This window comes from Osmerus eperlanus, chromosome 22 (genome assembly GCF_963692335.1).
Source record: "Osmerus eperlanus chromosome 22, fOsmEpe2.1, whole genome shotgun sequence".
Classification (NCBI taxonomy): Eukaryota; Metazoa; Chordata; class Actinopteri; order Osmeriformes; family Osmeridae; genus Osmerus; species Osmerus eperlanus.
Genome location: NC_085039.1, coordinates 10855497 through 10867657, shown reverse-complemented (window position 1 = coordinate 10867657; position 12161 = coordinate 10855497). Strand labels below are relative to the sequence as shown.

General features: G+C 48.3%; 1 protein-coding gene across 1 annotated transcript in view; it reads right to left on the bottom strand.

Annotated features, from left to right (window-relative positions):
• Window positions 1-42: 42 nt before the first annotated feature.
• Window positions 43-12161, bottom strand: part of kcnq5b (potassium voltage-gated channel, KQT-like subfamily, member 5b) — a 44567-nt gene continuing 32448 nt past the window's right edge. The window contains exons 7-14 of the mRNA XM_062448911.1: window positions 10573-10599; window positions 8713-8772; window positions 7187-7410; window positions 6000-6108; window positions 4704-4835; window positions 4345-4452; window positions 3229-3355; window positions 43-3043 (exon numbers count right to left, since the gene is read on the bottom strand). Of these exons, the coding sequence (XP_062304895.1) occupies window positions 1883-3043; window positions 3229-3355; window positions 4345-4452; window positions 4704-4835; window positions 6000-6108; window positions 7187-7410; window positions 8713-8772; window positions 10573-10599 (1948 nt within the window). The 3' untranslated portion in view covers window positions 43-1882. The remainder of the gene's footprint in view (window positions 3044-3228; window positions 3356-4344; window positions 4453-4703; window positions 4836-5999; window positions 6109-7186; window positions 7411-8712; window positions 8773-10572; window positions 10600-12161) is intronic.

Genomic DNA, 12161 nt, shown 5'->3' with positions numbered 1-12161 from the left:
AACCACATGGAGCAAATGAACTGTGACAACAGAAACGATATCTTCAGTCAGAATTTTTGTTTTTTAATGATGTATGAGAATAAAAGATCATTTGCATTTTCATGATATAATAGGCTTTAGAACATCAACAGAAAGGATGGCTTCTGTGTATGTGCACTTACTTTAAATAAATTACTATAATGACACAGTATGTTGACATATTTCAAGGCCAGTTTTATCATATACTAATACAATAATCTATGAATAAAAAATGTAAAAGACAATAAATTCCAAAACAGATATTATACAAGGGAGTACAGATACTCAAATATGCGAGCCCATTTCAGCTCCAACAAAACCAACCCAAGCGATCAAATTTGGAAATTGATGAAACTTTATAAGCAAGGCACCATGTATACTTTACTCAGGTGAAACCTTCGGTGGTAAACTTTAAAGGAGTGTAAATGCATTTTTCTGATGATAGTTGTGGGCCTTATTTCCCTCTTTGGGTGTAAGAACAGCCATTACACTTTCCTGTTAGTATTTTATGATATAATGATAGATTATAATAGACATCCATGGTCCTTTACCTGTTGTACCTGTCACTGTACCATTTTAATGAAAAGAGCAAGTCATTTAGCATAATTATTTCACACTGCCAGACTGTGCAAAATATTCTACAGATGAGCATATGTGTATATACACACATTCTACAGCATTTCAACATTAGCAAAATTAATTCCACACTATAGTCTGTTAACAGAACGTCATCTGTTAAAGCCTGACTTTTGAATTGAGAACACCACCTGAAATAATAAGACTTTACAGTATATAATTTAAAAAAGGGTAACAAATATCCATGTTTATAAAAAAAAGTTTTAAACAAGTTTCTCACTTTTACGTATTTGTTTGAGACACAGAATTTTCCACCAATGAATGACATTCAAAATGTTTTGACACCGTAGTTGTCGGGCAGAAAAGCGGCAGGTGCATAATTCTTATTTGTTGTTAGCAGCTTGTCCTCCCTGTTTTACGATTGGTTGTACCTTGGACTGTCTATAGCAGCTAGCGGGCACTGAAATATTGTCACATGTAAACTACCAGATTCTTTGTGTTTGTGTGTTATGTTATTTACTACTGGCCTGGATTTTTTTAAATGATAAAACTGCATTTTGTAATGTAATTTGTATACTTTGTAAAGTTAATTTTGAGTGACTCGAGTGATCTCCAAAGAACAGGGAAAGTGACAACTGGGTCTAGCTAAAGCAACATTCATTTCCTTTCTCAAGATGGCCACCTGTGGAAATCTAGTAAAGTATTAGAGGATAATGTTGTAAGCATTCAACACAGAGGCTAAGCTAATAGTGTTCATAGCAATGGTACTTTGCCTGGCATTTAAGCATCTAACCTAATCGATCAGAAGGTCTTTAAAATAATGTGGCGTAAGGCTTTGCACAATGCAAAGATGCCCGTTCGTGTGAAGACATTTCTCCTCGTCTCAGACTGAAGACATCTGGGTAGGTTGTACTTTGGACTGAAAACATGCAGTGCTCATGCAACGTGTGAAAATCCCATAATCAATCTCCATTGTCTCAATCAAGTTTTTCTAGCATTTAGGTAGATTTTTTTTGTATATCGCCCCCTTTTTACTAGTTTACACTTCCTCTCTTAACTCTTTTTTTACAAACCTTTTAAATGTTATCTTTTAAAAAGACTGACTCATGCAATGATATGTCATGTCTGGTCAACATGTATGAAAAATACTATGCCGTATCAAATGAATCGACGTGAAAGTAAAAACAAAAAGGACCCCCCCGTTCATTTAGAAGTAATAAAAAGCCTTTCTGTGTAAGAAAAGCTCCGTCAGTGGCACCATGAAGGGGGGGGGGGGGGGGGGGCGTGTCTATTTTAGCCGTACATGCGGCAGGCTCAGAGAATCAGTGCTCCCTGCCGAGGGGGGCGTGGACGTGTGCCCGCTCGCCAGGCTCCGATTGGATTCCGCCCCCGCGGCCCCCGTCCTCAGGAGTTCTGAGGAGTAAGAGGACGGAGCCTCGGTGGGGGCGCCCTGGGACAGGAAGTCAAAGCCTCGCGTTTCCACGTCCTTGTCGCTGATAAAGAGGTCCTCCTCCCGCCACGCCCCTCCCCCCCCTCCGGGGTCCCGGCTGCCGTGGGAGCCGGTGGGGGAGTCCTGGCTACTGGGGCTGGGGGAGGACAGGCTTAGGCTGGGCTGGCTGTCCAGGCTGGACCTCCCCCCTGGGGTGGCATGCATCAGGTCCTGCACTGATATGGATTTCCCCAGGCTTCGGTCCACCGTGCTGGGCTTGGAGCAGTGGCTCAAGGCCAGGGGAACCAGGGGCTCCATCTCCAGGCTCACGTGTGTCCTCCAGGAGCCCTCTTCCTTGGCGTTGAGCTTGCCATTGCTACCGCTAGCGGCAGCCAGCCGAACGCGCTCAGGCCGCTCCAGACCCAGGCCTAGCCCCAGGTCCAGCCCTAGGCCCTGGTCTGGTTCCAGAACACCACCGTCCTCTCTCGGATTCCCCAGCATGCCACAGAAGTCCCCCAATTCCCTCTCCGACCTGGAGGGCGTGCTGCTGGGGCACAATGTTCGGCTGTTTGCGTGGGGAGGCGGTGGCGGAGGTCTTGCCAGGGTGGGGAAGCCCCCGTGGCCTCCATCTCCAACTGGGGTGAGGCTTCTGGGGCTGAAGACGGGCGGAGTCACCCCACCGGCCCCGGGGTTCCCACTGTCAGGCGTGGGCGGAGGCTGAGGGTGATGATGATGGGGAAGAGGTGAAGACGGGGGCGAGGCGTTGAGGTTGAGGGCGAGTTCATTGTGCGGGGCCAGAATGAGGTGGAGCCCCCGGGAGACGGTGGTGGAGGAACGCGGAACACACCCCCCGGGGTCTCCCCCCAGACCACTCACCTGGGTGGGGGACTGGTAGTCTGAGGTCTGCTCCAGCTCAAACAGAGGCAAGGAGGAGAGGGCGAGGGCCGAGGAGGAGCCTTTGCGCAGGACCTGGCGGTAAATGTCCAGCAGGGAGTCCAGCTTGGACTCTATAGACTGGACCTAAGGTGAGGGAGGACATGAAGGAAGACAAGAAAGAAGGCAGGAAGAGAGAAAGACAGAAAAAAAAGTTAGGTAAGAAAGCAAATCGTCATAACGGGAAAATGTGAATTTCTTTCGAGCTCCTTATAAGAACCAAAGTGGAGAAGATGAAAGGATGCGTGGGAAGTATGAAATCAAAGACCCACCTGTCGCTCCACTTTACAGACTCTTCCCAGCATGCTCATGTCCTCCAGGAGGTCTCCATCAGACAACAGCTTGTCCCTGATCTTCTTATCCAGAGGAATCTGACCCTTCCCCAGGATCTGGTCCACTCTGCAGCACACACACACACACACACACACACACACACACACACACGTACAGCAGCCAGCACGCATACACACACACACACCAAAAATAATTAAGTGAGTGAAAGTGCTGATTCATTACACACAGTGGCCCTCAGAGGAAACCAAGACATAGAAACATTTTTATTAGTCCACTGCTTACAGTCATGATTGGGAGAGAAGATATTAAAAAGAATACAGGCACCGTTGTATAAGAGTGAAATAAAGAAAGAACAGTTTAAGGTTAAGTGTCTCCACTGGATTTAAAAAGCATATTGAAGCATTCATTTCAAGGAGCTTTCTACAGCCTCTAACGATGTGTAGTTTTAACTGCCAACCTCATGAGGGCAGCACTTTGTTCTTTTGAGAATGTTTCAAATGTCTCAAAATCCAGTGAGAGTGAAAATGTTTTTACAGACAGGCTAAAAGAGAATAGTTAATCAGCTAAATAAATCACCATGCACGAATTCTGTTACACAAACAACAAACACATCATCGTTAATAATATACTACATGTATCCCTTAGCAAGCCTGTTTGAAGAAAACCAGCTCAAGCTTTGTAACCCCAAGAGTTCTCTGTAGATCATATCCCATTGGTTAGTGAGACAGGAAGTTAAACACATACACAGGAAGTCTGCATGCAAAGCTGTAGGAAGAAGGCAAAGCGTGTGTGGGACATGAGAGCAGAGCGGTGTGTAAGTGGTGCGTGTGTGAGGAGATAAGAGGTGTGTGTCAGGAGGACGTGGGAAGTGTGTGTGTGAGGCCAGATGAGTGTTGCCATGGGGATGCGTGTGTGAGGCCAGATGAGTGTTGCCATGGGGATGTGTATGTGTGTGTGAGGCCAGATGAGTGTTGCCATGTTGATGTGTGTGTGTGTGTGTGAGGCCAGATGAGTGTTGCCATGGGGATGTGTGTGTGTGTGTGTGTGAGGCCAGATGAGCGTTGCCATGGGGATGTGTGTGGGGGTATTCTGACCCCTGAGAGGAGTTCTTTCGGGCCTGGCTGTAATACATGGGCAAGGAGGGGGAGGAAAACGTCTTGGTTCTGCTGCTGAGGGGCTGAGGCCCCACTATCATGTCCAGCCTGCAAGAGGAGAGAGAACACACACACGCCACACACACACACACACACACGCCACACACACTTGTCATACAAACACACACACTGGGCTGTTTGGTGGCAGGGCTTGCACAGTGGCGCGAAGCGCCAACACTTCGATTAATTGACATGTTATATTACCACAATGTACACCGTGACCATCCCAGATGCGGTTTTACCATGGCGATACTGCACGTCACTGTGGCATTCAGGGTTAGTCTGTCTTCCATTCCTACCTGGTTTGGAGACTCTTGATGCGACACAGCATGTCCAGGTGTCCAGCGGAGTACTGCTCGATCACATCCTTCACGTCGTACGGCCGGAGCGTCTCCTTAAACTTCTTCTTCGCCACGTGGAACTTCATGATCCTGGAGCAGAACCACCACCGGGTTCAAGGTTCAGAACACCTAACAGCTTTTTGAATGTTTTAAACACTGCGTTATACCCGCACAATATCAGTGAAACTGATATCTGAACGTGGGTAAAGGTTTGCTGCATCTTGTCTGCACTGAATTGAAGAAAGTTCTGTGTGTACCACTTGATGGCCCCCACAAATAAATAACTACATGAAAAAACGACTGGAAAAGAGGTAAATTGAAGTGCTTATGAACAGGTTATGAAAGCAAAACCAATGTTGTTTCAACCTCCAACCCTCCTCCCCAAAAAAACGAAACTGCCAACCAGCTCTAGTTCCTGTCCACACTGCCTACAGTCGTCTGGAAAAACCATTTCATACCTCTAAAACTAACATTCTGTTACGTTTTCGAGCCGGAGGGGCCAAAACAAAAAAGAGTGATCCTGCTTACTTTAGCTCTCTCAGTGTAAAAGTATCACTCTGAGAAACTGCGGCGGCACACACCTGCAGAGACCAGGGGCCCGCCGCAAGGGGAGCCGGCTGATTACGAGAGGCTCCAAGGGGCTTCTAAGGGGCCCCCCCCACGCAGGGGACTGGTAGGTGCGACTGACAGCACGAGAGGTGAAATTCCACCGAGGTCAGAAGAGATCTGCGGGATTGTGGAATATTGGACCGCAGGACGAATGGACCCAACGACTAAACACTAGGGAACACTACGACTAAACACTTGGGAACACTACGACTAAACACTTGGGAACACTACGACTAAACACTAGGGAACACTACGACTAAACACTTGGGAACACTACGACTAAACACTAGGGAACACTACGACTAAACACTTGGGAACACTACGACTAAACACTAGGGAACACTACGACTAAACACTTGGGAACACTATGACTAAACACTAGAAAACACTACGACTAAACACTAGGGAACACTACGACTAAACACTAGGGAACACAGCACTATGGACCCAAATATTCCCCTCTGTTTGCAGACATCCTGCAGAGACAATAACAACCGGGAAGAGTTATGCAGTGCGAAAAAAAAGGAAATTAAAAACCCTTCTCTAATGAGGCCATTACTCTATAATTGGGAGCCACTGGGCAGTGACTGAGGGCGTGTTTGATGGGATTTGATCCGGATGAAAGTGGAGACTGGGTCACCCTACCTGACGGCTCTGATGACAGACTTGACGGAGGGCAGCAGGTCCTCCACGGAGATCTCACAGTGACAGCCGCGCTCATCGAAGCCATCCTCCGCCATCGCGTTGGAGTCGCCTGGATGCACGGAGAGAGAAGGAGAGAGAGAGAGTGAGAGGGAGAGTGAGTGAGTGAGTGAGTGAGAGGGAGGGAGGGATGGAGGGAGAGAGAGAGGGGGAGAGAGAGAGAGAGTGAGAGGGAGAGTGAGAGAGAGAGAGAGAGAGAGAGAGAGAGAGAGAGAGAGATGGCGGAGTCAGAGGTTCCGAGAGATAGAAACGAAGAGATGGAGGACAAAGGCTCGACGTATAGAGAGTATGGGCGTGGCAGAACCAGCTGTGCCCCTCCAGCAGAACAGCGTGGCCTCTGCCCCACCCCTCACACCAAGAGAAACTTTCGTCACACGGGCCCTGTGGTTATCTACATGGCTGCGAGTTGGCTCCTACACTATCTCTTCTACTAACCCTGCCCAACAAGGGACTGTGTGTGCATCCGCCAATCAACACTCGACTCAGTCATTCAAAAGGGATCCATTCGGCCGTTAATAACTCAACACACACTCCATTGGGCTGTGGCTGGTCGCTGCGGCCAGAATGTGGCCTTACCAGCCAGCTGAAGGGCCTGGGGCTGGCCCCATAACGCTCTTAAACCCCACCATTCCCACCATCCAGTTCCAAGAGAACCAGGCGTGAGCCCAACCAGGCTTCTGCGAGCCCAGATCGGGGCACCACAAACAGGCATTAACATTCCTCTCTGACTGGGTCCTCTGGACCACGCTCCAGGTCTGGCTTAGAACCCAGCGGTCAGGCTTTGATCCCTAATAACATCCCAGAGAACGAAGCGGGGTGTAGGAACAGCCTATTAGAGTTGCTAGAGTTATACTTATGCATGTAATGATGTGACAAAGAGGAGATTTACTAGAATTATTAGATTACTAGAAGTAATCTAGGTTGAATAAATCAAGGGTGAGGCAACAAAACCATCCAGAAGGAGAAGTTCGGTTTTTGAAGGACCAGCAGCAATCTATAGCGACATAACCCAAAATTGAAATCAGTTAAAAACTAACTGTACGGTAGCTAACCCTCGCTCTTTCGTAACAAAACACGCAGCAAAATATGCAAACTATGCCAAACACAACGGATCGGATTGGTCGACTCACCGTCTGGGGTGGAACGGGATTGGCTCTTGAGGCGGAGGGAGGGTCTGAAGCGGGTGCGGTCATTGAAGCTCCAGCTCTTCTGCACCTTGGTGGGGGAGGTGCCCTCCGGGCCCTGCTCCGCCACCGGGGAGCGACGGTCGTTGACCGAGGACGTCTGGCGACTCTTGATGCTCTGCCCTCGAGGGCTCGCCATCCGCACGCGGTCTTTGAAGCTCAGCTTCTGGCTACGTGTGTGGAGAGAGACGGGGGGGGGAGGATGGGAGGGAAAGAGGGAGGGGAACAGGGGAGATGTAGGCGGAAGAAGAGACGGAAAAACACGAGGATTCGAGGCAGAGAGGTAGACAAAGGAGAAGGAGGATGGGGTCGAGGGAAATGAAAAGGAGGGAGAGAGAGGGGGGAGACAGAGGTATGTTTTGAGTAGAGCAACAATTCAGTGCACAACAACACCGACAGGAATAACAGCGCCGTCTCGTGAAACCAGTTGTCTTTACCAAAACCTCATCCAAGACATATCTCAGACTCCCGATCGATGGGTCTACTCGGGAGACCAGCATGCGTTGCGTCGGGTGCTTATCCAAAAAGCAAGCGCACATCAGGCAGGATGCTTCAGCCAGGGGGCCCCTCCTGTGTGTGTGTGTTTGTGTTGTAGTTTTATCGACCTGTGTGTATTGATTGGCCAGGACAGCGCTCCATCAACACTGCCTGGCTAACCCTTGTCCCCCCCCCCAGTGTCTCGTGATTGGCTGAAGAGGCTGTTGGGGAGTAACGTTAACTCTACAAGCTTATGTTTGGAGATGGGTGGCTGGAGGGGGGGGGGATCCAAGCTAATGAAAAGTCTGAGATGATGACATTCTGATCGTAGATGACGATCCTCCATGGGGTTGGTTTAAGTCTAGGAGTGTATGGAGGGTGAGATGCATGTCAGGAAGGAGGTGTTGAGGCCAGGTTATGGAGCTCTAGTATAGGGCTTTATGATGACAACAGGCGAGGCAGAGGGGAAAGTAAGCATGCTGCAAGCACGTGCACGGGTCTATGTAAGATCAAGCTAGCGGGTAATGAAGGCTATGCTAGGTATAATATGACCATGGTGAACAGGTGAAGTACAGTATCAGTATAGTGATATCAGAATTGTTTTGGGGGCAAGAAATGTGATGTTACAGATAGGAGAAGATATGATGAGCCCCTATATCTTAATGTTTATGGCTCAGTTTACGGTGTGTAAAGTGAAAGCGAAACATTTTGTAGTTCATCACACATCGGTTCGCTTTCAAACAGAAGTTGTTAAAATCATACAGGCAAAAGTCTCTCAGGCAAACTCCAAAAAGAAGGCAGCTGTTCAAAACGATGCCAGAGACAACACAGACAATTGGGTTGGGCTCGGCGGCCATTTTGTGGCCCCCTCCTATGGCTATGTGGCGGCCATTTTGTGGCGCTTCCTATGGCTTCCTCTGGGTGTCCATGCATCGAGAATTAGTCGGCATTCCCAAAGTAAATGTGTAGGAAGGGCAAGCGAATATGCTGTGTACCTAGGATGCTTCCGAGTAGTATACCTCCTCAGCAGGTTCTGCTTACTACTAAGAAACGTACTGGACAACCGGGGGGGGGGGGGGGGGGATAGATACAGATATTAGAACGTTACTTGATTTTAGAGAGAGAGAGAGAGAGAGAGATCATCAAGGATATGAACGTTGTTTAATATGTCTGAAAACGTCACTGTGCGATAATCCCAGCTGTAAATGTGGGACCGCTCACGACACCTCGTGTAAATGTCGTGCGCGTGTATCGTTTCCGATGTACACCCAGGTTCTGTCGTGATGACCTTTTATGTCACGCACACAAATCGTTTTACGAGGTCCGCTTCCGTCGGGTGCCTTGTGCTAAGGTGGCGCGGCCATCGCCACGGCCACGTCCTCTCCACCAATGACATTTGAGGACTCGCAGGGCCGAGGCCGTTGAGCCTCGAGGAGGAAAAAGAAACGGCCACAAGCAGCCGTTCCAAAAAAAAAAAAAAAAGCCCATCATTCGGTGAGTCATCGCACACTTCACGTCGATATCCCTCATTTGACTATGCTAATTCCCCCGAGGGCCTTGTGACACCCCCCCCCCCCTCCACCACCACTCCTCGGTATGAAGAGCTGAGTCACCCAGAAGAGGGCGGGCCGAAAACCTTTTTAGAGAGGGCACCTCCATGGACACCCGGTGAGCTTTCACAGTCGGGGGACTATCTGGTTCAATGGGTCCTTCACCACATTTTGTTTCTACTTCCTGCCGTGGGAGCCCTTGACCAGAGAGACGGGGTTGGCGAGGGAAAGGGTGGGCGGAGAGCGTATGGACGAGGTCGTGGCTGCGTTCTCACTCCACCTCTCTTTAGCCTGAGCCGACGTATTCGGAGAGCGCTCTCGTTTTTGCGTGGGACGCCGGCCTTGAACACGTAACGTGCGAGGCCGGCGCTCGGGTGCTTTCGAGTGGCCCTCGCCGCCGCTCCTCGTACGGTTTCAGACGCGGTGGGGTCGGCTGCAACTGGGTTCCTCAGCACAGAAACACTATGTTCTTTATGTTCTTGAACACAAACAACTCATTAACACCCCTGCGCTTTCCGTGCCACGGTAGACATGCACGTTCGCTTGGCCGTTGTGTAACATTAAAGACAACGACAAGACAAGACTCTCACTGCACCCGTTCTCCCCTTCTCACATGAAACTGTGTCCGCTGCAGAGATCCTATTATGGTGAACACTGAAATACAGCAAAGTATGCAGCCGTAATAAACAAAATAATCTCTCATTTTGATAGACCACTGAGGCAATTTCCTCTCTGAAGAAGACCTCAGGCAAAGGGGAGAGTAAAAATTAGAGGGAAAGAACAGATGAGAGCTGCGTGTAAGAGAGAGAGAGAGAGAGAGAGAGAGAGAGAGAGAGAGAGAGAGAGAGAGAGAGAGAGAGAGAGAGAGAGAATGAGAAAGAGAGAGAGATAGAACGACACGCAGAGAAAGACGCATGGAGAGAAAGTTACATAAAGAGAGACCGTACATTCAGGCGTATGTATAGAAAGAGACAGAGAGAGAGAAAGAGGAAGGAAGACTGACAGTTGGAGCTGGAGGGTCTGAGAGGAGTACTGTAGGTGGAGAACGAATGAAGAGATAGAGGGATAAACCAGTCACCCAACAGTGTGAAGTTATGACTCATTCCCATTAGAGACAACCTCCATTTTGAGGTCATGGACGGTTAGGTTTTGCTTGAGCAGCAAAACAATGAATACAAAAAGGTGTTCCCTTTCTGCAAACCTGAAGGCCTACCCCGCGCCACGGGAATGGCACTAAAGTGCATTTTTTCACTTAAGGGGATAAAATCTTTGTATTTAATTATTGAATATGTAAATACCACAAACCTTGTAGTTGATTCTCCCTGTTCCTTCCTTCAGTGGTGGAATGAGCGTTAGAGACAAGAGTGTGCGAAAGAGAAAGAGAGACCGAGAAAAAGAGAGAGATAGCGACGTAGAGAGAGAGAGAGAGAGAGAGAGAGAGAGAGAGAGAGAGAGAGAGAGAGAGAGAGAGAGAGAGAGAGAGAGGGAGAGAGAGGGAGAGAGAGACCGAGAAAAAGAGAGAGATAGCGACGTAGAGAGAGAGAGAGAGAGAGAGAGAGAGAGAGAGAGAGAGAGGGAGAGAGGGAGAGAGACCGAGAAAAAGAGAGAGATAGCGAGGGAGAGAGAGAGAGAGAGGGCGGGAGAGAGAGAGAGAGAGAGAGAGAGAGAGAGAGAGAGACCGAGAAAAAGAGAGAGATAGCGAGGGAGAGAGAGAGAGAAATGAAGATATACATTAGGCACATCTTCACAGTGACATCCTCTGCTCAACATAGATTAGAGTCTTGGGGAGAAGCATGCATCATGGAATTAACATCCGAATGGTGTATTTGTCAGATGCAGAGAGGGTATAGAGCAGCATTGCATTGAGAATATCAACACATCACAAGCCATTCAGGCGAAACACGACAAACACAAGACTCACGACTCGCAGTCGTCGGCGGACATGCATGAGGCTGCACAAGAGCTATCCAGGCACACACACACACACACACACACACGGAAAGCACTTGCAAAGAAGGAAAGGCAACGGCCGAGATACGAGGATGTTACCAGGGACAAAATGTCTTCAATATCTCTGATGACTTTGCCTTTACCCTAGTTATCCGGAGGTGTGTAAGTACAGTGTCTGCCTGTGTGTGTGTTACACGTGTGCATGTGTTGTTTTTAATGTCTCTTAAGTTATTTGCTTTCACCAGATGGCTTCCCGATGTATCCAGGCTCTGATGGAATCATCCTCTTATGTATATCTACAATATGCAGTTTAAACACAATCCCAAGATGGCCACTGCTCTTTTCTCTCAAAATTAGAGAAAGATTACCTCAGCTAAATGGCAATTCAATGAAACAGAGAGCTGGAAATTCAATAAAGCCTGATTGGCTCATTTAGATGCCGATTATCATAAATGGGTGCACTATGGGCGATTATTGCTTAAATGACTCAGTTTTTTCCCCCAACGACACTGTGCAGGTTGCCATGAAAACGTACTTTAGTAAGGCTAAAAGATATATAAGGACATATAAATGAACAGCTTTATGTGTAATGGTAAAGTTTTATCCCATGTGGTTTTGCTTTTAATCAGTGCTTTCGAAAGTTTGCATGGGAAAGAACCTGGATAAACGAGGTGCTTTTGATGGCTGTGGACCATTGTCATCTGGGAACAGGCGTGTTCATACGCTCAGAGAGAACGCGCACTGTACGGAACTAAAAAACAAACTGAGAGGAAGTGGGAGATTGTTCGTGTGGTGTGAGAGAGAGGAGCAAAGTAGAAAATATGTGAAAAGATAACTGAATGGATATTTTGATTGGAAAAGAAAGGGTGTAGGTGATGGGCTACAGGGGGGCCACAGGCACCAAGTACAGACACCAGCGGCCATAGTTGTACCTACTTTGTAGG